This window comes from Medicago sativa, chromosome 3, assembly GCF_051527215.1.
Source record: "Medicago sativa cultivar Bolivia chromosome 3, Bolivia_mono, whole genome shotgun sequence".
Lineage (NCBI taxonomy): Eukaryota > Viridiplantae > Streptophyta > Magnoliopsida > Fabales > Fabaceae > Medicago > Medicago sativa.
The window spans coordinates 47,242,170-47,269,252 of record NC_140751.1 but is presented as its reverse complement, the minus strand read 5'-3'; the positions used below and the strand labels follow the sequence as shown (position 1 = coordinate 47,269,252).

General features: G+C 35.0%; 2 protein-coding genes across 3 annotated transcripts; both read right to left on the bottom strand.

Annotated features, from left to right (window-relative positions):
* Positions 1 to 2,849: 2,849 nt before the first annotated feature.
* On the bottom strand, positions 2,850 to 3,347 carry LOC146937812 (uncharacterized). Its single transcript, XM_085749528.1, has one exon. It carries the CDS (start codon positions 3,345 to 3,347, stop codon positions 2,850 to 2,852), a length of 498 nt encoding a protein of 165 aa, XP_085605654.1.
* A 12,736-nt stretch (positions 3,348 to 16,083) lies between these two features.
* Positions 16,084 to 27,027, bottom strand: LOC146937811 (ribose-phosphate pyrophosphokinase 4-like). 2 transcript variants are annotated; one of them, XM_085751928.1, is made up of 7 exons: positions 26,811 to 27,027; positions 18,120 to 18,435; positions 17,696 to 17,791; positions 17,499 to 17,567; positions 17,294 to 17,422; positions 16,751 to 16,847; positions 16,084 to 16,663 (listed from the first exon to the last, which is right to left on the bottom strand). In XM_085751928.1, the coding sequence occupies exons 1-7, from the start codon at positions 26,933 to 26,935 to the stop codon at positions 16,530 to 16,532; spliced, it is 966 nt and encodes a 321-aa protein (XP_085608054.1). In that variant the 5' UTR covers positions 26,936 to 27,027; the 3' UTR covers positions 16,084 to 16,529. The 2 variants fall into 2 exon arrangements, with proteins under 2 accessions (XP_085608054.1, XP_085608053.1); XM_085751927.1 differs by lacking the exon at positions 26,811 to 27,027 and adding an exon at positions 20,710 to 20,917.
* Between the last annotated feature and the right edge of the window lie 56 nt (positions 27,028 to 27,083).

Genomic DNA, 27,083 nt, shown 5'->3' with positions numbered 1-27,083 from the left:
GATTTTTTGTTACAAAATTAGTTCAATCTTTTAAATTATATTTTCTCTCTCCTCTAAAAAAAATCTATTTTATTTTAAGTTGCTCCTAACAGCTTCTCATTTGAAGCTGTTTTTAGATTATTTTTAGATTCTGATTTTTTTAAAAATCTGTAACAAACGGATGCAAAACTCTTAAAAGTGATTATTTGTTTAAAAAAAGTGATTTTTTTCTTAAAAAAACTATAACAAACGGGCTCATATGATTGTTGATTATATATAACATATTTCGGATTATATTACCGAACACATCTAAATTGTGTTCGGATTTTATAATTTGAAATCTCATGGCCATTTTTGTAAAAATTATAGGACGCGTGAGAAGTAGATAGGATGGGAAAAAGTAATAGTCAAAACAAAATATGGGCAACCCAAGAAAGGTGGGGAAACCGGCGTACAAACAAGCCAAAACCAATAGGCCCTAAACCAGAAAATCCCTCCCTAGCTACTAAGACAGTCTACAAATAACATAATATTATTCATCTATACTTCCTCATTGAAATATCAATAGAACGGGCGCGGGAGAGAGGATTACATTATGCTCCATGTCCCTGTAACCTAACATGGTCATTGTCCACGTCTCCAATGCCCTCCTAACCAACTCCCCTCCTAACCAACTCTGAACCCAACCACCTACAAACATTGTACTACACCTGATAAGTAAAGACACATGTGACAAATAAATGACGATCAGATTTGATTAGATCCCCATAAAACATACACAATGTACCTCTAAGATCAGTGATGACTTCTTAAGAGATTCTAATAGGTAGGAACATTATTTTTGTGCATCTGTCAAGTGAAGATAATTGCTTTAAAATGGATTCAACTTTTCCAAACTTTAATAAGAAGTTAGACCCATTTAAGTTAGAGACCTCTGCGGCGAAAGTGCACAATCACTTTGCAACGCTGCATTCTTTAAAATAATTTCAAGTACTGCACAATTGTTAGAACGATTTGTATTTTCTTGCATTAAATGTTGATGTTGATTGTTCATTACCACTTAAAATTGTCTTTTTCCTTACGGCTTCTTGTGACTTTTGGATTGTATTAATTTTATTTTTGGGTCATGCTAATTAGTGTTGCAAAAGCAAGACCAAAAAGGAAAATTTGACATTAAAAACATTATTTTTTACCTTAATACTATTGGACATTAATTAGCATTTTCATTTTCTTTTGTCACGATGCATTAACCAGATGAATTTTTATTTAAATTTATTGTTTAATAATGTTGAGAGGTTTCAGCAGCTTCATATCAATTGTCATACATTTTTACATTTTCAATACACTTTAAGCCTTAAGAAATCAATATATCAGTATATTTAGAGTATTACTTTTCCCACCCTATGGCCTCCTCGCGCGCCCTGTAAAAATTCCAAAAATACCCCTGGTCCGGATTACATTTTCCGAACCAGATTGTTAGTGTTTCCGGATTATAAAATCCGGACCAATTCGATATGCACATTTTGTGTCTTTCTTTGATGTCAAGGGTCTCTGTTGACCGTTATACGACCCCCGCATAAGCTGCAAAGCAATTGCAGGGGTCGTATGACCGGTCAACAATGACCATGACACCACAAACACTCCTAAAAGCTACCTAAAAAACTTAAAAAAATTGAAGAAAATGTAAGAAAGGAGGTGAAGAAGAATGAAGGAAAATGTTGAAGATCCATGCCTTTTTATAGTCTTATATGAGTCATAGGTCTTAATTACAGTCAAATAAAACGTGTTACACATTCAAAACCGTAAAAAAATGCATTCAAACTCCACTAACCGGCCTAACCTTTGGTGAAACATCACCGGCCAAAATGTTACTGAGGGTTTCCGGAAAATACGATCCGGAATGCATGCAGTGATTCCGGATTATATAGTCCGAACTTCACCTGACCCTTTATTTGGATCGTTTTCGTTGTGAATGCCTTGGAAAAAATAGATCAAAGATACATAACATAAATAAAAGCAACATAAGACAAATAAACAGTTAAAAAAAACCATAATAACATAAATGATGAATCTTTTGGGAAGGTGGTTCGAAGAGGAGCATTTGAACTCGATCTTGCCGGGCTGCCAACTGACATGTTACGATCGGCAGGCCGACATGATCGAGTTCATAAGAACCTCTTCTTTGGAGTTAGATCTGCAACACAATGAAGCAAGGCAAGGTGTTTTCAAGAGGATTTCTTTGAGTTAGATCCTGCTGCCTTGCCAAATGACATATTCATCTGGCAGGCAGCAAGATCTAACTCATAGAAACCTCTTGATATTTTTGAGTTATCTATCTATCAAGGAGGCATCAAGGACTATCTATATATTTTTGACAGCATGCTGAAGATCTTCATCATGCCGTTATATAGAGATCTATATATTTAAACCAGCATGAGAAAGATCCTCAGCTTGATGATAAAAATTTGCATGGTTTGGTTTGTTGTGTTTGTGTGTTTTGATGGTATTGAAGGTGAAAATCGGAGAGGATGTATTTATAGAGGTCCTTGGATGTTGTGGACCACATAAACTCTTAGTGCAATGTGGTCCATACAAAAGAATCATATGCTGAGGAATTCCGGATTACGTATTCCAAAATACACTTGCGCCCTGTGGTTTCCGGATTTAGTAATCCGAAAAGCATATATTTGGTTATTTTTATCTCATCTTTTCCGTAAATTAAAACATAATAACGCCGTACGCAATTAAATTCAACAACAGATAACTAACACGCAATTAAAACATAATGCAACAACTTAATTCAACAACACATTACTAACACGCAATTAAAACAACATAAAACACGCGATTAATTAAAACATAACACATTATCATGGATCATTCAAACTAACTTCTTCCTCCTCTGGTCCCTCCAGCAGAGCCCTGATCTCTTCGTAGTTCCTGGGCCGGTGCAAACTTTTCAGAATTTGTTCAGTAGATCTAACCAAAGAAGCGTCCAACTCGATCGGTCCTCTAGCGCTGTGTTGACCAAAGACATAGAACATGGTTCTCACGTCGTCGTCGTTTGTGAGTTTCATCCGACTGAAGCGAAGAGATCCGGCTAAGTCGGACAATGGACATCGATATTCGACACCGACCACCCTCCTTGTGTCTATGCGGTTGAGTTGACGGTTTATTTGATCCAGCTCATCCTTCAGCCCAGAGAGGGTGACATCGTCGCGAATCCAAAACAGATGGGGTGGTGTTCCACCGTTGTAGTAGACTGCCGCTACCTTGGTGTTCGGATCAAAGCTAGGGAATTCCATGAATTTTTTTTCCTGGCGTAGTTTACTTGTAATGAAATCAGGGACCCCTATTAATAGAGGCATTTGGGCGCTGTGGACCACAAAAATTGTCGGTGCAATGCAGGCCACACAGAAGAATCCAATGCTGAAGCAATCCGGATTATACAATCCGAACCAACCCTCACCATACACAACGTCCCAAGTTTCACTTTGGGACACCCCATTATCGTCTTTTTCCGGAATACGTTATCCGGAATGCATGTCTAATCTGGATTATATCTTCCGGACTGCAGCAGAAGCTTTAGGCCGGTGGTCTGCACCACAAAGAAAACGTTTTTCAAAAGTTTTGGGCGGTGGTCAAGTGTAAAAACACGTTTTTTGACCGGCATTGATGGCCTCCCACACGTTTTTTAACCCCCCTCCCCTATAAATATGGTTCATTTTCTCAAAAAATTTCACACCTTCTTCTTTCTTCTCTTCTCCTTTTCTACAACGATGTGTTTCCATCGTTGGCCTTTCATAGAAAGAGGCCTCTTTGGAAATCCATCAGGGGTCATATGATCGATCAATAGGGTATGGGTGAGTCTGAATCTGAGGTGGGTTTGTCTGGGTGTCATGTTGACCATCATGGTCTCTTGTTCCTTAGAGGCCCATGTGCCCCCTCTGTTTCCCCTCCAACAGATTTTCTTCTTCCCCGCCATCTTCTTTCCTCCCACCCTCTTTCCTCTTCATCAGTGACTGGAGTTAGAGCTGGAGCCACTGGTATAGCTTATTGTTATACCCTAATTTTGGACCTAAAAATACTAGTTCAATTCTTCTTTTCTTGCATTTCAAGTCGTTTGATATGTCTCTGATCAATTGCATCTTTCTCTGCATTTTATTTCAATATTATTTGCAAAATTCATGAAAAAGGGTATTTTAGTCATTTCCTGTATCCAAACTCATTTTAGTCCTAAAAAATTGTTTGAGTCTTTTCAAATGGTTTGAATAAGTCTTTATTTCAATTCTATGTCAAAATCCATTTCAAAAATTGCATTTGAAGTCATTTTGAGTCAGTTTAGCCCCTAGGGCCATTTTAGTCTTTTCATGTGTTAAAACTCTGCTTAATTTCTAAAAATTGTCTCTGGGTCTTGATGACATGCTGTCATTACGTAATTTTTAGGACTTATTGTGACATTTTGATAGAGTTCTCATGCAATTTATACTATTCTGGAGTGCAAAAAGCTGAAATATTGAAGTCTGTTTGAAGGAAATCGCGCCACGCCAATTTCAAGCCATGCTGCGATTTTGGAAGCAAAATTTCATCTTCCCTGTTTAGAGGAAATCGCGGCACGCCAATATATAGGCGCGGCACGATTTTGACGGGTCAGGCCCATGACTTCTATAAATACTGCACTCAATCTGAAGAACAAAAGAGGACGATTTTGGAGAGCAAAGTGCGATTTTGAGACATCGGAGACGGCTAGGAGGACGATTTCTTCAACCTTTTACCAATTCATGTATGTTTTAATTATTTCATTGATTATGCTATTTGTAAACTCGATTATGAGTAGCTAAATCTCTTAGAGATTAGATCCGAGATGAATCTTTGTAACCCTAATTGACACATGTTGCTGTGAAACTCTATTTTGTTTATGAATTCAATTCTAGTTTATTCAATTCAATTGTTCTTAATGCTTTTTATATCTTGATCACATATAACTTGATTTTGTGAGAACGAATGACCACTGACCATGGCTTTCGACTTAGACCTAATTGAATTGTTCTAATAAACAGGGTTAGTCTAGGAATAGATAATCGTTTGTTAGTGATAATAGGTTAACGTTCGGTAAAAACTTCAAGAATTATTAGACCACCTAAGGAATTAGGGGCTGTAGTTTAAGAAGAGGGTCCTAACTCAAGGGATTGATTAGGGCTAATTTGTTAATCATTGTAAACTAGAAGAGGGTTCATAACAAATAGGTGCAGTAGACCAATTAGGGGAACTTAGAGGATTCGACGGATCTGATCTCATCTTTCTCTCATATTTTCTTAATCAAATCTAATTTCTTTTATTTGATTTCATAAAATCAAACCAAATCTTCTGCCTAGTGGCAAAACAAAATAAACTTTACACATCCTAATTATATAACGAAATTGAATTATTGAAGTTAAAAACAGTCCTCGTGGGATCGATATTTTTACTACTTCGATAGTATTTGGTGCACTTGCCAGAGATCTATCAAGTTTTTGGCGCCGTTGCCGGGGACTGTTGAATTATTTCAACAAGGCAATTACGTTATTATTTAGAATTTCTGTCTTTTATATTTTTGTATATATATATATATATATATATATATATATATATATATATATATATATTAAAAAAAAAATATTATGCTCTTTGTTTTCTTCTCATTGTACTGTGCTAGTGAAAAGTTTATCCAAGTTTTGCAGCTATGATAGACAGGGTACTCCTCTATGACACAGAAGAGATTGCTAAGTTGTAGTATGAAAAATATATGCTATCTTTTAAGATCAAAATTTTGGACAACAAAATCTCGAGTTGTGATCATCATGAGGCAAATCAACCAGGTAGTGATGGTGAAGGGAAGAAAGAGATGATCAACATCGATTACAATACTCAACTTCAGAATATTTTAGATGATTTCTTGGTGTCAAATCAAGTTTCATTTGAGAAGTTTGATGTTCAGTGTGGTGATCTTGTTGAGAAAGCACATGAGTCTCAGAGGAAGCTGGTTCAGATGAAGAGTGAGTGTCACAAGGTTGAGGTGGAAGAAAAACGCAAAGTGAGGAGTGTTGATATATTCCCAAAGTCTGAACCAACGGGGGTTAAGGAAATCACTCGTGTGCAAATGGATGCTTGTCCTTCTCTAAGGTGGGAGAGCTTAAATTCCAAAGGTTTAACTGCGAGTGCATGGGAGCATCTACTTATTTGTTACAAATTCATGGAATTCCTACCAAACAAGAGGAAGAAGAAGGATGATGTGTTCTTTCTGACATATTTTCCACCCTAACAGTGGTTGAAGCGTCAAGCTCAATGACGTAAAAGAAAGCGCTTGGTGGGAGGCAACCCACTATTTATTTTTTAGGTATGATTTTATTGCTTTCAAATACAAAAATACAAAAATATTTTTCTTTTCTTTTTAATACGAGGCAGGAAAGTTTTAAAAAATTGTTCAAGTATACCTCCTGCAAAGAAAATCATGCAAGGTACTGATGTCTTGCATGATTCTTTCCTCAAAAGTTTTTCAAAAATTCAATGAACTCAGGCATTTTTCAAGAAAACAAAATTTTTGGCCTGAGGAAGCAAAGCATGCTCCCTGTTTGATCAAAATCGCGCCGCGCCTTGTTATATGGCGTGCCGCGATTTTGCCTACCAGTCTATAAAAACCCAGCTTTTCCACCATTTTTCCCATTCCATTCTTCCTACCTTTCTCTACCAAAACTTCCCTCAACTTCCACTCACGAATTTTTATCATCTTCATCTCCTTTTTCACTTCCTAAACATCATCTACCCACAATCCTATCACAAATTCATCAATTCAAAACATCATCTACCCACAATCCTATCACAAATTCATCAATTCAAAACACCATCAAACCACAATCATTCCCAAGTTTCCCAAACTTCACAAAATTTCCCATTCACCATCTTCCTTTCACTCACAAATGGCCTCCAACCAAAGAAACACCCGCTCAAAGAAAGCCACCAACCCCAAACCATCCACAAGCAAATCCAAACACCCTCGTGCCGCATCCGAACCACCCGAAAACGCCATCCATTTCATCAATGACCAAGCCCAAGAGTTCCATCAATCTATGAAGAGTTTCGAAGTCATAGGGGAGAGGAAGTTTGATTTCACAAAGCTTGTGAAGTATCCTTTCTTTGAGTCTGAATTACGAAGGAGGGGGTGGACGAGGTTGAATGAGATGATCGACGAAGCAAACAACAAAACGGTAATCGTCGAATTCTTTGCAAATGCAAGGGTGTCCGATACACCCTTTCAATCTTTTGTGCGAGGCAAATACATTGATTTCAGCCCGGATGCTCTCAATGCATGGCTGAATGTTCAAGCACCGGAGGAGTGTTGGGTTGAAAAATTAAGGAGGGAGAGATTTGGTATTACGGAGGATACCTTTGATGAGATAATCACCACCATGTGTAGGCCTGGGTCGACTTGGAAAAGGTCCCGGATGCTTACCAATGCAGAGATGCTGCCGATACCCAAGGCGTGGGTGTCCTATTTGGTCCAGACTCTTGAGAGTGCATCTTGCACTTCTGAAATTCCTCTCAAGAGGGTGCTTGCTGCCTACGCCATCATCAAGGAGCACCCTATAGATATTGGCCGCCTCTTGGCTAATAGTCTTCATGTTCTAGCAACCGGAAACACCACACAATTGGGGCATGGAAGTCTAATTAATTGGTTGTGTGAGCAAGAGCTTGTGCCGGCTTATGATAGTGATCTCAACACCAGCAATATGAAGCCAATCACGGACTCGGTAATGGATGGATTTGTGAAGAAATATGAAGGCTATATGAAGGAGAGAGAGAGGGAGGCAGCAAGGCAACAACAAATGGAGCAAGGAGGGAGTAGTAGCCAAGGGGGTTATGCTCCTCTTCACCCAAAGCTTGAGGAATTCATGCATGTGCAAGCTAATTGGATGAATGAGACTTCGGACCAGCTGTGGGTGAACCGTCCTAGGTTCTCAGCTGCGTTTGCTGCGGAGGCTCAATTGCATATGGGTCCGATTAGTGGGTCTTATGAGAGGTTTGGAGGCTCCCGTGAGCGCATAGAGCAATATTTTACACATCAAGAAGAGTATGGTCTGCGCATGAGGAGGGAAATCACTGATGATTTCAATACCACCGAGCAAGATCAAGGAGATGGCATCTTTGAAGGATTGAGGACACCGGGGGCTGGACACTCGGATGATGATGTGAACATGGGCTGATCTACTGATGGATTAGCACTTTCTGCTTTGTATTTTATTTTCAGTCATTTTTCTTTTGATGTATTTTCTTTATTTTCTTTTTATGTCGAAGTCCATTGAACTTATTTCCCTATTGTAATTGCTCCTGCACTTGTTTATTATTAATGAATTTGTTTTGTTTCATGTGACCTATTCCAGTTTAGTAACAGTTGTTTGATGAAACGGTATTCCAAAAGTTCTAAAGGAGGGGTGACTTGATTCAAAGGCGAAGTGTACGGCGTTGCTAGGTAGTCACATACTCCCAGAAATCTCAGCCATAAGGTTCATTGCCAAATTTGTTTTTCAATTTACTTATATTTAGATTAGTTTTCCATGCAACTACATTTCTAGAACTTGCATTGTTTCTCTATTATTGATTGGTCTTTGTCGATTACACACTGAGGCAAAAATGCTTGGTCATGTGAGCCTTTTTGAAGCCTACCCTGTTTTAGTTTGTTGAATTTATCCTTTCTTAACCAATTGTGAGCCGGTAGGATTAGAACTTTTTGTTCGGTGACAAACTACATTACAAGCCTAGAGACTTTTAGGACTTGTCCCTTAATGTATTTTCTGAGTTAAGGCATTGTAGAATGTTGCTAAAGATTAAGTTTGGGGTTGCTATTGGAATTTGCAACCAACTAAGTTTGGGGTGGGGGTACTAGAGAATAAGAGAACAAAAATGAAAGAAATAGGAAATTGTCATGCAAAATACACACAAAAATGGTGTATAAAAAAAAAGGAGAAATTGAATGACGAAAAAGGGACAAAACATTGAAAATTCGAGTAACTTCAAACTCGATTGTCCCTAAATGTTAAAAATGTTCTCTAGTACCTTTGCATTGATTGTATTTCCACAAGGTGAATGATTCCGTAGGAATGCCTAACTCAAATTTTGTGTAGCCTACTTATCCAAATATATCCCACCTTTCACCTAAGCCCCATTATAACCCTAAAGACCTCAAAAGTGTGTAATGATATTGACTTTGATTGATGTTTAGAAACTTTTCAAGCGTATGGTAATATGTAGACCTGCATGTCGACTGGTAGAACCCTATTTCAATTTGATGCGAGGAGTTGTGAATTGGTGGATGCGAACAAGTCAAACTAGCTCATCTTTAGCTAGAAGGAGAATGAACTTTTGGGTACTATCGTTTTGTCAGGTAACTGTTATTTTACTGTCGTTTGTCACTGTTGCAAGCAAATTCCTTGAGGACAAGGAATGGTTTAAGTTTGGGGTTGTGATGACATGCTGTCATTACGTAATTTTTAGGACTTATTGTGACATTTTGATAGAGTTCTCATGCAATTTATACTGTTCTGGAGTGCAAAAAGCTGAAATATTGAAGTCTGTTTGAAGGAAATCGCGCCACGCCAATTTCAAGCCATGCTGCGATTTTGGAAGCAAAATTTCATCTTCCCTGTTTAGAGGAAATCGCGGCACGCCAATATATAGGCGCGGCACGATTTTGACGGGTCAGGCCCATGACTTCTATAAATACTGCACTCAATCTGAAGAACAAAAGAGGACGATTTTGGAGAGCAAAGTGCGATTTTGAGACATCGGAGACGGCTAGGAGGACGATTTCTTCAACCTTTTACCAATTCATGTATGTTTTAATTATTTCATTGATTATGCTATTTGTAAACTCGATTATGAGTAGCTAAATCTCTTAGAGATTAGATCCGAGATGAATCTTTGTAACCCTAATTGACACATGTTGCTGTGAAACTCTATTTTGTTTATGAATTCAATTCTAGTTTATTCAATTCAATTGTTCTTAATGCTTTTTATATCTTGATCACATATAACTTGATTTTGTGAGAACGAATGACCACTGACGATGGCTTTCGACTTAGACCTAATTGAATTGTTCTAATAAACAGGGTTAGTCTAGGAATAGATAATCGTTTGTTAGTGATAATAGGTTAACGTTCGGTAAAACCTTCAAGAATTATTAGACCACCTAAGGAATTAGGGGCTGTAGTTTAAGAAGAGGGTCCTAACTCAAGGGATTGATTAGGGCTAATTTGTTAATCATCGTAAACTAGAAGAGGGTTCATAACAAATAGGTGCAGTAGACCAATTAGGGGAACTTAGAGGATTCGACGGATCTGATCTCATCTTTCTCTCATATTTTCTTAATCAAATCTAATTTCTTTTATTTGATTTCATAAAATCAAACCAAATCTTCTGCCTAGTGGCAAAACAAAATAAACTTTACACATCCTAATTATATAACGAAATTGAATTATTGAAGTTAAAAATAGTCCTCGTGGGATCGATATTTTTACTACTTCGATAGTATTTGGTGCACTTGCTAGAGATCTATCAGGTCTTTTCAATATGCTTGTATAAGCTTTTGCTTAAATTCCTTGTTAAAAATCATTTTAAAATTACATCTGAGCCATTTTGAGTCGTTTTGGTCCCCAGGGGCATTTTGGTCATTTCACACGAAATTTCGACAGAGAGAGGTTACTTTAAAGTACCTCATTTAAGTAATTGGTTCGTTTTAGTCCGTTTTGTTATTTTTAATCGTTTCACTTTACGTTCAGTCAAATTTACCAATTTTTAATCCAATTTTATTTTTAATTTTTCTTAAAGTCCTCAAACTTCTAATAATTGCATCCAAGTCCTTTTTGTTTCGAAATTTTTTTAAGTCCTTTTATTAAAATTGCAAAACAGTCCATATATTGTCCAAGTTTATTTTTTAGCCTTTTTTTTTAAATTTGCAGGATGGTCCTTTTAAGTTTCCAGAATTGCAGATTGGTCCTTTGATTTTTAAGAAATTGCATATCAGTCCCTCAAGGCAAAAAAGTCCAGATTTCAGTCCAAGCAAGTCCAGAGTACGTGGCAGGTCCTAAGTGGCTCAGAAGTCCACATGTCAGCCTATATAAGGCTGTGTCATCAATGCAACAGGGAGATACGATTCACTCAGTGACACATCAACAAAAAGTCCTAACAAACTTTCTCTTTCTTCTCCAAACCCTAGCCACCGTAACAAACCTTCAACCACCACAAAAACAACCGTAACAGAATCTCAACCACCGTAACAAACACAAATTCACACCAATTCGCACCAAAATCCTCATCAATTCAACACCCAGACACATCAATTCACAACGACTTTCGCGTAAATCCAACACAGAATAATCAAAACTCAGAATCAAATCAAGAACACGAAGGAACAATCACAAACCCTAAAAATTATAGAATGCAGATTCAAGGTCAAATGCGAAGAATTCATGATGATTCTCAATGATTCATCAAAGAATCATCATCATCGAATCATCACCTCTGCAATTCGAGTGCGAATTCACCATTGTTAACGGTGAACTCAAGCACGATCACAGAGGATTTGAAGAAGAGAAGAAGAGAGATCGAATTCGAAGTGAATCAGAGAAGAAGAAGACGAACAACAACGAAGTACTTACCAGAAGCTTAGGGAGAATCCGAGAAGGTTTTCTTCGTCTTCTCACTCGAATCTCCATTCGAAACCAGGTAAGCATACGAATCCTTCTCGTTTTTGTGTTTAAATCATCATCGAAGGTTCACAATCGAAAATAAACGGTGAAACAAAGTAGATCAACAAGTCCTAAGACTTGTTCGTTCGAAAAAACTGAAGAAGCTTGAAAAGATTTGAAAACCGAAACCCTAAGATATGGATCTGCCGTGAATCACCGTTTATTTTGTAAAATTAGTTGCGAATTTGTAATCAGCATGGAAAATAAGACAAATTAGGGTTTTGAATTGACGAACGGTGAGAACACCGGTTAAACCTCGATTTTCATGAGTATACAAAGAGAGAATGAACGGAATCCGTCGTTCTCATCGGAGAAGACGACGATTCCGTCGTTCTATAAGGTTTACAAGGTGTTCATCACCTTCCTCTTGTCCAACAGCGCCGTTAGGGTTTTAGGTTAGAGAGAAGGAAGGACGAGAGAGTCTGAAAGGAAGAGAGAGAAGAAAGAGTTGAAAATGGTAAAGGAACCGGTCCACATGTTTTATAGGAGTGTGAACCAAGCCGATTCACCTGAACCAGTCTGGTTCACCTCCAAACCGGTCCCTCATCCCTTTTTTCACCATCAGATCAACTCTGTGACACGTGTACGTCCTGGATCTTGTGTTTCCATGGCCTTACCATGCCTATCATATGCCACGCGCTCTCAACCCTTGGATTTAGGGTTTGAGAAGGAACTGGGTTGATCTGAGGGCTGCAAAGCAGTTGGATCACCCAGATCCAACTCAAACCTTTGGGCTTGGGCCTGTGTCTGCTGAATTTCGTTTTCTTGCTAGTTTCTTGCTATTTTACACTTTGTTTTAGCTTTTCACACCCCTGTCTGTCCAAAAATTTTCATAAAAAATCCTAAAAAAATTTCTATGTGTTCTTGATCATTTTCTTGACGTTTTTGTGATGTTGTTATGTGTTAAATCTTGATTAAAAAATATGTGGTATTTTCTAGTTAATTGTTTTCTATGTTTGTTAAAATTTGTGAAGTTTTATACGTTCTTATGTCTAAAAATTCTTTAAAAATTCTAAAAATTTTCATGCACACTTCTTGATAGTTTTGTGGTATTTTTGTGATGATTTTTGCATATTAAAACTTGGAAATAATGATTTGATGATTTTCTTGCTATTTTGTGATGTTTTGTATTAAAAAATTTGTGAAAATTTGCTTGATTCTAGTTCCAATTTCTTGATAAATGTTTGTGACCTATACCATATGATTTTGTGAAGTTTTAGCTACTGTTCGTATGTGTTTCTTGCTGCATGTGAATATGTGTAATTAGTTTCTTGTGTTACCAGTCATGTAAATGTGTGTATGTGAAAATAAAGTGCTAAGTGTACCTAAAAATATGTCATGATCCTTGACTTGAATATGCCCTATAATTCTCATACTCATAATACAATGAAGTCTTTGAAAATTGCTTATGATAGGAGAATTATAGGTCATGTACTTATTGAGAGGTTATGGTGAATTTTTACTACATTTTGACACTTTATTCTTGTCATTTTTACTATCCTTTGTTTAGTATTTCCTTGCCTATCTTTCTATCATTTTATGCCTTATTTTCACTAACCACTCTACTTCATGTTTCATACATCATGAGCATTTCATCCTCCATCTCACATTCTCATCCTTTTATTTCTTGCACTTTAGAATTCATGCAAAAATTAGAATGTAACACCTAGGAGCTCTTGTATTTTACTTTATGCCTTTAAAATTCTTGCAAGACCATAGAATGTATTTAGGCCAATGATGTAAAGGACAATAGACTCTAATGATGTACACCGACACAAGCACCGACACATGCACACACATCACATAGATATTTTTAGATGTATGTTTAGGATATGCATGCCTTAGATGTATGTTTAGGGTTTGAATGCTTTAGATGTATGTTTAGGATTTGAAACTTAGCAAAAATCATTTTTCCAACAAATATGAATAATATCACTCAAACCATTTTCTAAATAAACCTTAGGATCAAAATCCCATTGCATTTTCCTTTTATTTTCTTAAACAAAATTTTAATGAATTTTAATCATACTTTGGCTTTCTTTTGCAAAATGGCTAATTCAACTTCACAATTTTACAATCTTATGCCCTTGAGGCCTCTCTCTCTCATTCTTCAAATTCCAATTTTCAAACTTAAAATCAACCAACAAAAACAAAAACATTTTTGGAAGAGAACTACGGTGGATTTGATCCCTTAAAAGGGTACGTAGGCAAGGAATCAAGATTCCTTCAATTCAAATAAAATAAAAATTCAAACACATTCTTCTCCCTCCAATTCTTCACTTAGAAAACTCTTAGGTTTAAATAAACACTTTCAAAATAGCATTTAAAAATAAAGCGCGCGCGTAGAAAATAAAGACGGTTCCTATAGGTTACTATAGTCGTTATGGGTGCCTAACACCTTCCCGTAGCGGAAACAACTCCCGGACCTCGATTCTCAAGGGTTTTGCTTATTTTTTCCCTTCCCAAGAAAAAATGAGATATCATCGGTTAAAAAGGTTCAAACGTAATCAATGTTTGACACCCGAAAACCAAGATAAAACACTTATGTAATAGGATATGATTAGAAATAGATTTAGGATATTATGTAATAAGCTTAAAAAGCTTGAAAGCTTGAAAATTATTGTAATGTATTGTTCATATATTAATAAAATGAATTTGTTTTATGTTTTTGTCTTTTTATTTATGTTTTTTAGTTTATTTCCATTTTCTTTTACGAATTGTAGACCTTACAATTGCAAAAGTTCTAATAAAACACTATTCCGGATTATATAATCCAGAAACATCTGCAAATTTCTATCAATGAAATCCGGAAAACATAATCCGGACATGGGGTAAAATTGGAAAAAAAATAGGACGCGCGAGGAAAGTCATAGGGTGGGAAAAGTAATACTCGTATATTTATGTTATGCGGAGAAAGTAGAATAATCTAGAATTGCATGTGCTGTGTCAATGGGTTTTCTATTAGACAACGCACACATAAAACACTTTGATGTTTGCACCTTTCTATGAACAAATTATTGATCGGAAGGAGCAACTCAAGGTTGAACATTTACTAGTACACGTTTTTAAAAAAATTTGACTCAAACTTTCTATGAACAAATTAAGGTTGAACCTTTCTATGAACAAATTCGTTCCGTTATATTTTCAATGTTTTACTTGCATCAAAATACACAAGCATGTACTATATTTGACATAAGCATAAACCACTGTACTATATTTGACATAAGCATAAACCACTAGTGAAATAAAATGTTTAGAAGAGTTTATGACAATCTCAATGATGAACGTATATATTATTATGGTCTAAGAAAACTTATTTCACATACAATGATCATGAGCTGGAACATAAATAACAACAAGCTTTCAAGAATAAAAAACCCAACTCCATGTCCAAATAAGTGTCATTTTGATTGTCATAAAACATTGCACTAATGGAAAAGTTGACATAGTAACATTTGAATCCTAAGAATAATGCTATATTTAAGATAGCCATGCAACCTAAAATGAGTTCCTTCATTTCTTATTGAAGATGCTATATTTAAACTTGTGGCAAATACAAAATAATACGATGGTTTTTATCTATGGGGAAACCATGGAACAACCAGAGTAAACACAAACACAGGTTTGTTTATGCTATATAAAAGTCAAGCAGGACTCAAACTTCAATCACGCCAATGATGTGTGGCACTACCAGTGCAGGGTATTGCCACTGTTGTAAACGTCCATCAAATGCTACCATCCAATGTTGCTTCTGATAAACAAAATTTATAAAAGTAGACTTACATATCAATGTGTGCATAAAAAGAGTGATTTGTGTGTGTTTGAGAAACAACAGTGTTCTAAAAGTCACTTACAAAGTTTTGTTTTGGTCAACAACAAAGGTAATTTCTTCAACAAAAAAATGTGATTTCTCCTTAAAAAAAAAAAATAAAGGTTATTTCTCCCCCGTGTCAAGTTTTAGTTTTTAATAAAAGAAAGATAAAAAACAAACGCACTGGAACCCTAATATACCTCTTTTCAAGTTTACTCTTTCGGAAAGGATTGAAAGAACATTTCGGTATATGTCCCGGAAACCTACACATGAGTATTCCGAAAATTTCTCGGAAACATACGCATGAGTTCCAAAACAATTTCAGAAACATTTTACATCAAAGATAAAAATCTGATATACATAATTGGAACAATATCATGTGGGGGTGAACTCATACTGGATTGAGATTGGAAAATTTGAAGGTGAGAGTGGAAAATTAATGCATAAAAAGTTAAATAGAAAAAAGGGCAAAATTGGAATTTAAAAAAATGTGTAGGGGTGAAACTACGTATGTCGGGGTATAGGGTAAAATTTCCCTATCCAAACTCTATCTGAATCCTGTAAATGTATAAAAGTAAAGTTACACATTTCAAAGTGTTGTTTTAACAGCTTAATACAACTAAGGATATTTCCTAGATAAGATCTAGATTCTTCTCCTACCTTGAGCTTCTTCACCAAACCTTCATTGTCACTTTCAAAAACCACCTTTCTAAAACAACATAGTTCAATAAGATATAGTAATGTGAGGCATTATTCTACATTCAAATGGCTAGTACTTAACACTCAACATAGTTCAATAAGATATAGGGTTCAAAATGTTGGAAATTTAATCCACAGGTTTCAGTGTGCTAAGCTTATAGCAATGCACATAATAATGAAAGGATGTTATGGTAATAAGATTAAACTCTGAAAAGGTTGTACAAGAGAACCCCTTTATTCACAAAGCTGAACTTTTGCCTTCAAATTTGAAGGGCATCAGCAATTGACCCTGCTAGACTCAATACTTCAAAAGGAGCTTGATTCGCTAGAGCTTTGACAGTAACTGGACAAGAATCTGTGATCCAAAAGTAGGCAAATGCATTCTTTGTGGCGTCTGCGAGTTACGGATTAGATCACATTAACATTCAAATATATGAAAATATAGCAATGTATAAGTTGATGAGACGATGCTAGGACTGACCATCTTTATGAGTGAATCGCAACCATGATTGGTTAGGGAACACGCCATGAGTGACATAGGCACTCACTTTTCCTGCACCATTGGCTGCCAAAACTTTCTGGGAAAAAGAGAGAAAGGATAAGTTGTGTTTCGATGCAGAGACATGCATTGAAAATATAGGCATAAGCTGATGTGCATACACATGCATATAGAGATTAAGGGTCTATTTGGTCAGAGAATATGCTCTATTTTCATTTTCACTTTTAATTATAAAATACCATTTTGTTTTCATTCTATTTACCATTTTCAAAAATTTGTAACAAAATCAGTGGAAAAAATCTTTATTATTTTCAACTATCTTGTTCAAATATTTGAAAACAAGAAAAATGAAAGCAATGCAACAATCTTGTAATTAAAAATGAAAAAGAAAAATATGTTTTCTCAAACGAGTCTGAAGTGTTGCCTATTTTCAGTTGGTAAACATAACTGTAATCATCTTCAAAGATATACAGAATCTTTTGTATTAAGTATACATCTTTTACGATTTAGAAATTAATAATTCACCTGACACTCGATTAGGGTGCCTCCAGATTGGACTAAATCATCAACAATCACAACATGATGACCAGAGACATGACCTTCCTTGAGCCGAACTATCCTCTTGTCACCTTCACGTACCTTGGTACATACAACCTGCCACTCCAAAATTTAGACAACTATAAACAAATAAAATTAAAATTAAAAACATATATCCTTATGAGAGACTGACCACGGAATAATTGTCGAACAGCTTGTGGAATCGCTTCCATGCACCGTCATCTGGAAATGCAATAACTACCTGATAATAACAATAATAAATTCAGGCTGCAGGTATGAAAATTTGCCAAGTATAGAAAGTACATTGTTTTAAGTTTTAACAATTTTTTTTGTTTAAGAAAAGTGACTGAAACAATACAAAATACTTACATTATCCGCATCAGGAAGTTGTAGCAGACGTCGCTTTAGGAGAGGAATACCAGTCTCAAACAATGGCAAAACCTCATCTCCGAAATAAAACCTCTCCTGCATAATTTCAAATCATAAGTAGTAATAAAGAATATAGTACACTGTTAAAATATCAAGTACATAGCCTAACCATGCTCTTAAAACTCAATAAGTTTCTATATAGAAGCCATGATCTCCTAAAAGTTTACGAGAGAATGTTATAAAGACAATTTCATAAGTTTTATTATGTTGCTACTTAGCTTACGTAAGTCAAATTAATGGAGACCAATACTAGTATATTCAATAGTAGAAATTCATGAGGAAATTAAATTATACACCACAAAGTGAAGCAAAACAAAGTATATAATACAATAGAATTTGTTTTGAATGAATTAAAAAGACAAACCTGCAATGCATGAATGTCATATATGACTATACTAGTTGGGCCACCTCTTGAAATTGGAATATTTGACAACATCCTTGCAAGGGTGAAGGCAGTTGCTACATCTCCTTCTTCTTCCATTCGCTCAAATGATCCAGTTGGGAAGAAAGGCAATACCAATGTAAAGGAAGCAACAAATAGACGAGGGAGTGCATATATGACAGAAAGTTGTTCAAACACTTGAGCTGGAGAGCTGAATGACGCCAAAAAGGCAACGTGTTGACCTCTGAGCTCTTCTGCGTTATTTATAAATATATTGGGAAACCCATCGGCAAAGGACCTGGATAAGCATAAAATAAGTTCATTATTATTAGTCAAAAGTAAAAAACTACATTCATCATTCAGTTTGTTTGTTTGTAATGTTATATGTACAGATGGGATTTCATTTGAGAAGTCAAGATCCCCAAACTATGGAGGATATGAAAAAAATGACATAACTTAAGAAATTGGTATGACCAAGAATATAACTAAGATTTCTACTAAAGTAATTAGCATAACTAAATATCATGAGAATAAACTTTCAAACAAATGTCATTGAAAACATCAAATTAAATGAAGAACCAGATAAAGAACGTGTAATTTCTTCCATGCAAAAAATGATAACCTAATACTAAAAAGTAAAAAACTCCTTTCATTGGGGTGGAGGAAATAGTTGGATCCATTACAAATCTATTGTATCCAGTGTTGTTAGTACCACCATGGAAGAATGGAATTTTGACAACCGTCATAGGAAATTTGGTGGCGCCACAGGCTGCAAGGGCGTGTTTATATGGCGGATTTCAGGCCTTCATCCATATTCTGCTATCCGCCGTCGACAAGATTGATTGTAGGCAGTCTTATTAGAGTATAGTGAATAAACCATAGTTAGTTGATATGTAAACTATGGTTAGTTGATAGGTTAGGTGGTTAGGAGTTAGTTAGATTAACTCACCCCTATAAATAACTCTCACTATTGTACACTCTATTCATTTTTTATCAATATATGTTCACTCTACTATGAGTCTCTATGGGTATCTCTCACATGAATACTCTTATGCTATCTTTCTTGCTGATAATTATGAAATTTATCCCTGGGATTCCATGATTCGTAACAAGTCTGACCTTGCAGATCCTATGATGATCTAAAGCAGTGTTCACCACTGACATACATTGCATCATTAATCATCATTATTGTTTTCATCAGCTCCTCCACCACTGAATTTATACTCCTTCCTTCCTATTTTATGAGGGAGTCTCCTCCTTTTCAAAATACAGAGCTTTCTAGTTTGAATCTATTGAAATCAGCCTTTGATCTCTCTAGTTCCACAAAGTGTCATCACTAAAGACTTGGTATCAGTTGAAAAACACACCTCTATCTAAAATGAATCGTTCACTAATTTATGAAATCAAAGAGCTATCAATTTATCACAACCAATACATGTAAATTAACATATGATCTGATCATAATACTTTCTCGACTTTTTTTTTTTTTTTTTTTTTTATCTCAGCATCTACCTCTGCTGGAAGATTCCATACAGTCAGTCAGGAAAGACTAATTGTAATTCAACCCAAAAAAAAAGGACTCATAATCTTTACAAAGGATATACTGAAAAGCTTTAGAATATCTAAGCCTGATTAAATAGTGAGGTTCAAAAGTTGTGTGTTCAGAACATCTATTTATTGATCTCCGAAACCCAAACAGAGTTTTCTCCTAAACTACAACCCACAAATAAATTATTATCCAATGCTAAATCATAAAGAACAAACCAAATCGGGCCGGAAATGTGACACTTTTCAAATGAAAACAATAATAATAATTTAAGCAGATTCATCAAGAGAGGGGTAGATGAACTGTCTAGTTATTTCAAACAATGATTACACGAATTACCTTAAAGGGGAATACAACAAATCAAAAAGAATCTTACATATATTTATTAATCAGCTCAACTAGTTAGTTAGAAAGAATCCAATCAAATCATTCAAGTTATGTAGTTGCTATTGACAACAAGCAATTAAAATCTCCTAAAATGAATCATGGACACTGCTCGTATTAGGCATGTCCTAGTGTCAGACACACACCGACGATACCCTGACACATATGATTACATTGTATTATGTAGTTTTCTCAAATTATTATTGGTGTCGACGTGTCAATGTCAGCGTTTGCGCTTCAGTGTAAAACTATTGACCAGAACATTGTAATTTCTGACCATTCCATGTTACACATGAAAGTGGTAATGAAAGGTATCAGTGATGATGCCAAAAATTTAAAAAAAAAAAATAACAAAATTGATAGTCAACGGCAATTACACAAATCATGAAAAAATCACGTAATTCAAACACTAACACTAAAATTCAAAGAGTAAAGAGTAAATATGAAGCACGGATACTGATAGGGACACTAACAGTAACAGTAACACTAACACCGTCACCAACACAGTTAATAATTTGAAAAAATCACGTAATTCATTGTAATTATATGTATCGGTGTTGTGTCAGAGTCAGACGTGACACCGGAACACGCCTAATCTGAGGGGTGTCTGTGCTTCATAAAAGAGAAAGAGAGGAAGCTGACCTCCATTTGATATTCTGAAGAGTGATGTTAGTTTGTGAGTGAAAAGCAACTTTGTTGGCAAGTTCTTGACAATCAAGTGAGTAGAAAAGATTAACATGTTTCTTTGGTGACTTCACCATTGCCATTCTTCAATTTTCGCGTTGAGAGAAAGCAGAGAATATAGAGAAGAGGAGAATACAACACACGCCAAAACAGTAAAGTAGAAAACAAAAGGAAAATGGGTTTTTGGTCAGCCCCTAAAGAACAACGTAACGGGTCGGGTCGGGTCGGTATTGATTATTGGCCATGATGTAGGTTAATGTGTCAGCCAAACTCATTTCGTTTTTTATTTTTTGGTTTATTTAACACTTTGAATATTAACAGTTGTCGGATATTTAGTTGCTGTGATATGATTGTAAATAGAAAATCATTGTTATTTTTCATTTTCTTCCAAAAAAAATATATTTAAATATTTGTATTCTTTTTAATATTATGATGTTGATATTTTAAATTTTAAAAGTTGGATAAATATAGTTTCCCTCAAAAAAAAGGTGGATAAATATTTAATGGACGATGTTTTCTCTCCAATTCTAGGAGACAGATGCTCTATTAATCTAAACTCCAAGAATCTATCATGTATTAATTAAATTAGATATCAAACTTGTAAATAAAGAAATGATAAACAATTAATATATATATATATATATATATATATATATATATATGGAATTTGCTAGAACACACCCACTAGTTTTTATGTGGAAGTGTTTTAGCAAAGCTACACTTTAGGGTGTATTTAACCACTTTTTAGTTATTCACTTGCTAAAATACTCCTTCTAAAAAGTAAGTGGGTGTATCCTAGCAAACCCCTATAGGATTTGCTAGAACACACCCACTTGTTTTTGTTAGAAGGTGTGTTATAGCAACATACACCTTAAGGTGTATTTATTAACTTTTTAGTTATAACTTGCTAAAACACTCCCACATAAAAACTAGTGGGTGTGTTCTAGCAAACCCCTATATGTATGTGTGTATATATATATATATATATATATATATATATATATATATATATATATATATATATATATATATATAGACACACATACACACATATATGGATATATATCAATTTTAAAAATTTGATATCATACTTTTTTTTAAAGGATTGATAAATCATACATGATTGATTCTCCTCCTCATGAATTACATATGACTATTGAAGTCATTCATCTCGATTACAAAGAAGACAACCAACTAACATACATGCAACCACCATCACATATTGTATAAGAACACAAGCTCCTCATTCTATAACATCCCAAATTTTAGGATATTATTATTTTAATTGTTTGGTTGGTCTCTCATTTGTTAGTATTTTCTTCTTTGTCATCTTCTTTTCCCTCTTCTATTTCTTTTATTTTCTTTCTTCTTTTTGCACATATACTAAAAATAAAAGACATTTATGCAAATGCACCTTTTGTCAAATAAAAAAATTTTTATGCAAATGCACCTGTACCTTCCAAGTATTAAAACAAAAATTATTTTAAAAAAGATATTAATTAGAATAGACTGACGGTGTAAACACAACTTTACACAGACAACCAATTAAAATCACTCAATTAGACACATAATTTTAAGTGTTAAAAATAGAAAAAATTCAAATAAAATAAATTCTAATAATTGCCTTCTACCATTTTTCTTAGTTTAAGGTGGTTGTTGTTTTCTTCCCTCCTCGTCTTCACACTTATCATCATTCTTGTTCGTCTCTTCTTCTTTTCAATCCCTCTAAGTCTGGAAATACTTTGGTGCCATTAATGGCACCATACCATTAGATCTGGGTCACCCATTGCCCAAGTGTGTGTGTGTGTGATGTGTGTGTGTGGGTGCCATTAATGGCCAGGATTTAATGGCACGGTGCCATTAATGGCACCCAAGTGCTGCTCCTCTAAGTCCATGTAACTTATTTGTTCAATTTGTTTATTCCTTCAATATTAAATGTTTTTCTTGTGAAACACATTTTTTTTTTAAATGGGTCAAAAAATTTATCAAAAAAATGAAATTTGTTTAATCTATTCTATGGTCGTTTGGATGATCTTTTGGTACTAAATTAATGACAAAAACAAAAAGGGCTGTTTATTTGTGTTTGTTGGTGAATGTTTTTGATGATTTTGTTTGATTTTATCATGAAGAGATATTATTCTTAGGGAATGCAGTCAATCCATGGCAGAAGAAAACGGCTACATCAAATGCCTAAATTAATGGTGCAAAAAAAAAATGCCTAAATTAAGAAACGTGGTAGAAAGTAGTTATGAGAAAAGATTTTCTTTCATTTTTCATTTTTAACATTTTAATATGTCATCCACTCTTTTTTATTTATTGACCCACTCCGTTGTTTATTATTATTATTATTATTATTATTATTATTATTATTATTATTATTATTATTATTATTATTATGATCATCATCATCATTATCTATACTATATATAAAGAAAACAGGGTCTTTTGAGATGATTTTGGGCCGACTTTTTTGTAATTCCAATTATACCCTTAAACAAAATTTTCTATAATAATGTTATATTGTTTGTGTTATTAAAAAAGATAAGAAATTATGTTATATTTGTTATATTATTGTTTTCATTGAAAAATAAAAATATGATTTGTTCGGTTTGTTACATTTGAAAGTCACAAATATCTATACTTATAGTTTTAATCTATATCAAAAATTTATATAAAATATTGTTTGTAATTTACATGCATAATTTCTATAAAATATCGTTGATAATCTACATGCGTTAGCGAAATAAGAAAAAAAAAGCGGATAGACGGACACGCGAGTGCCTGTGTTTTCGATAGTAATGATAATGATTTTAACTTGCATTTCCGTCTCTTCATGTTTTCGTAAGTCTTTTCACTCTATTGCTTTCACAAATTATCACAAAAAAATATGAAAAAAAATGAAAAAAAAAAAAAGAAACCAAAAACAGTGTTGAGACGGTAGAAAAGACATAATTGAACTCTACAACATAACAAAATCATTTTATTGAGACATAACAACTGCAAATTTAAGAGGAAAAAGGTTTTCTCCTTCTAAATGATGGCTTTTTCTCACAACCTACTAAATAGTTATCCTATGTTGAGCTGAATAGTTATCGTAGCAGAAGAAACAATGGATACGCAATTTTAGAAAAGAGGATAAATAAGCTAGAAACAATGCTGGCAAATTTAAAAGCAAATTCAAACCATCTGAAAGAAATTATTCAACAGAAAGCAAGGCACAATTGCACAACGATCCCATCCTCGTGTGGGTCACCTCCTCTGTTATAACCATCCTCGTGTGGGTCACCTCTTTTGTTCTAAGCTTATTTTACAAAGTAATCAGAATCTTAATTATGCATTCTTAAATACGTTATCTCCAAAACACATTATCACCATCTACATGGCTATCATCCTATCTTTTTAAATTGATAGATTAAATTTCCTATATTTAATTCTAGTCCTTAAAATATACGAGTTATCTTTTTAAATGAGGGATGCTATATATCCCGATGAAATATATCCTGAAAGCTTCCCGATTGGATATTGCTTTGACTCCAAAAAAAAAAATGCTCCCACTTACCAAACTTGATGTCAGCAGCAATAAATGTATTTGTGTTTTAAACGGTCGGGACACTCTCGTGTAGGGCTGTACAGATTGGGCCGACCCGCCCAAAACCGGCCGGCCCGTGAAGACAAAAAGGGAAACGGGCGGGTTGAATATGGTCGTCGGGTTGTCGGGTGTCTTCTAACCGGTTTCGAATGGGTAGTTACGGTCGAACATGGGGGATGAAAATGAACCCGTAAAACACCTGTAACCGTCCGAACCTTTTAATTTAAAATTGAATTGGTGATATGACTAGGCACTGCTGCTGCTGAATTCTTGAAACCCACCCTCAATAGTTTGACTCTTTGACTTAATAATGCTCCTTGAAAGTGGGAAAAGTAGCTGCTTTTAGAAAATCTATACTCTATCAGATAGAGATAGAGTCTAGCTGTCTATCACTTTAATTTTTTTACTAGAAAAAAATAAGAAATGGACAAATCTTAATCACATTAACCTTTCACTGAATGTTTTTCTATTTCACTCCTTTTAGGTTCACCGGCCACTAATGCATCCTAAAACAAAAACAAAGAAGCTTAAGAATTTTAGAAATTTTTCTGGTGTACCAAGGCTTTTGATATGTATTGTATCTCTAAAAGCAAAACTCATTGCAGTTTGCGATCCAAATCTTGTCATACTTGCTACCATGGTTCACCACTGCAAAATAAAGGAAAAAACAACGTTGATGTTGTTCTCTACCATGGTTCTGTACTAAGCGAATTTCTCTTCTTCTTCATATTCTTTCACCCGCGGTTACCCGTCCGTTCCGCCTGAAACCCGTAAAAACCGTCCTCCGAGTTAACCGAACACAAGAACGGACGAAGATGGGTTGGCATTTCTGGACCGCGGGTTTCAACGGACTGAGGTTTCGAGCCCGAAAACCGGCCGAAACTGTCCGCTGTCCACCCCTACTCTCGTGATTCAAGTTATCGGGATATACATCATTTTCCTTTTTAAATTGCTAGTATTAAATTTCAACCACGAACATTTATGCAGTAATTTAACAAGAATAAATGGGATGATAACATTATTGACACACAAATAAATGCTTCGTTTAAGTATTCAAAGGTTCAGGGCTATTAAATTTGGATCATTTAAAGTGAAAAGTCCACTTTAAAATATCAATTAAGTATGTGTCCTGCTAACCGGTGCCCAACGACACTGGTTAAACATACCATAAAAGGGAATTATTACTATAAAAGAAAATTGCTTGACTTTATTATAAATTAATTACACAATTTCAATGCATTAATTACTATATAATTTCCTTTTTCATATCCTTAACCAGTTCCCCCAAGGGCACCGGTTAGCATTTCCCATTAAGTATATATAGGGGTGTAACGGTTCGGTTTGGACCGGTTTTTAGTTAAAAAAAATATCTGATTCGATGAAATATTCATCGATTCGGTTGGTTCGGTTTTCACTCTTTTTCATAAAAGGATCCGAACCAAATTAATCGGCTTGGTTCGGTTTGGATCGGTTCGGTTGATCGGTTTAATTGAAACAAAAATCTTCTAGAATATGGTAATTGATTCTATATATTCTTACTTTTTTTATTGGTACATATCTGTTATACCTACCTTAAGATAACAAAAAGATAAAAGGAAATGCATTCTTTTTGGTGTTGGCTTTCTAATCTTCATTAAACAATGGTATATAATGAGTATAAAACAATGAAGTAAAAAAAGAGCATAAAGAACAATGTACGATATAATGAGTATAAATCAATGACATAGAAAACAATGGTATAAAACGATTTTTTTAAATAGTTTGAAGGCATGAACATAATAAAACTAACCAACATATGGACGATCTCGACGGTGGTAAGGAACGATGGGTTATGTGTGGTTGACGACTAGGGTTTATTTATTAGAAGAAATGAAATAGAGTTTGAGTGATGAGATGGGATGAGACGATGATGGGAGTAAGTGAATGAATTAAGGAGTATTTTATGTTGGACTTTAGTTCTGGGCCTAATCATAAGTGTGTGAGAGGAGAGATAATATTAGTAAAATGGGGAGTGAGATTAGCATTTGTTCGGTTCATCGGTTCCTTGGATCTCGAAATGAAAAACCGAGAACCGAACCAAATAAGGTCGGTTTAGATTGGATCGGTTCCTTTTTTAACCAAACTAGACAAGATCATATACTTTTTCGGTTTGGTTCGGTTTGGACTTTCGGTTTCGTCGGTTATGTCCGAGCCGCTTACAGCCCTAAGTATATAAACCAATATATGAAAAATTTAAAGTAAATATTGTATGTATATCATAACAAATTACGAGTTTGTTGAAATAACAAATTTCCGGCCATTCCATGTTACACATGTAAGTGGTGATGAAAGGTATCAGTGATGCCAAAAATAAAAAACAAAATTGATAGTCAACACTAAGTACACAAATCCATTAGCAAATTGTAACAGACCCTTAAACTGAAATGAAAGACCAAACACATAATTGAAAGAGTAAAGAGACGAAGCTGACCTCCATTTGATATTCTGAAGAGTGATGTTAGTTTGTGAGTGAGAAGCAACCTTATTGGCAAGTTCTTCACAATCAAGTGAGTACAAAAGATTAACATGTTTCTTTGGAGACTTCACCAATGCCATTCTTCAATTTTCTCTTACAAAGCCAAAGCGTAGAGAGAAAGCATAATATAGAGGAAGCGAACACGGTCCAAGTAGAAAACAAAAGAAAAAAAGGTTTTTGGTCAGCCCCTAAAGAACAAGTTTAGGTCATGGGTCAGGTCGGGTCGGG

Excerpts from the sequence above, each read along its gene's own strand:
- LOC146937812 (XM_085749528.1), bottom strand. The coding sequence starts at position 3,347 with ATGCCTCTATTAATAGGGGTCCCTGATTTCATTACAAGTAAACTACGC.
- LOC146937811 (XM_085751928.1), bottom strand. The coding sequence starts at position 26,935 with ATGGCATTGGTGAAGTCTCCAAAGAAACATGTTAATCTTTTGTACTCA. Across the intron at positions 17,792-18,119 it reads ATGACATTCATGCATTGCAG|GAGAGGTTTTATTTCGGAGA; the intron begins GTTTGTCTTTTT and ends GAAATTATGCAG. Across the intron at positions 16,664-16,750 it reads GCGATTCACTCATAAAGATG|ACGCCACAAAGAATGCATTT; the intron begins GTCAGTCCTAGC and ends CGTAACTCGCAG.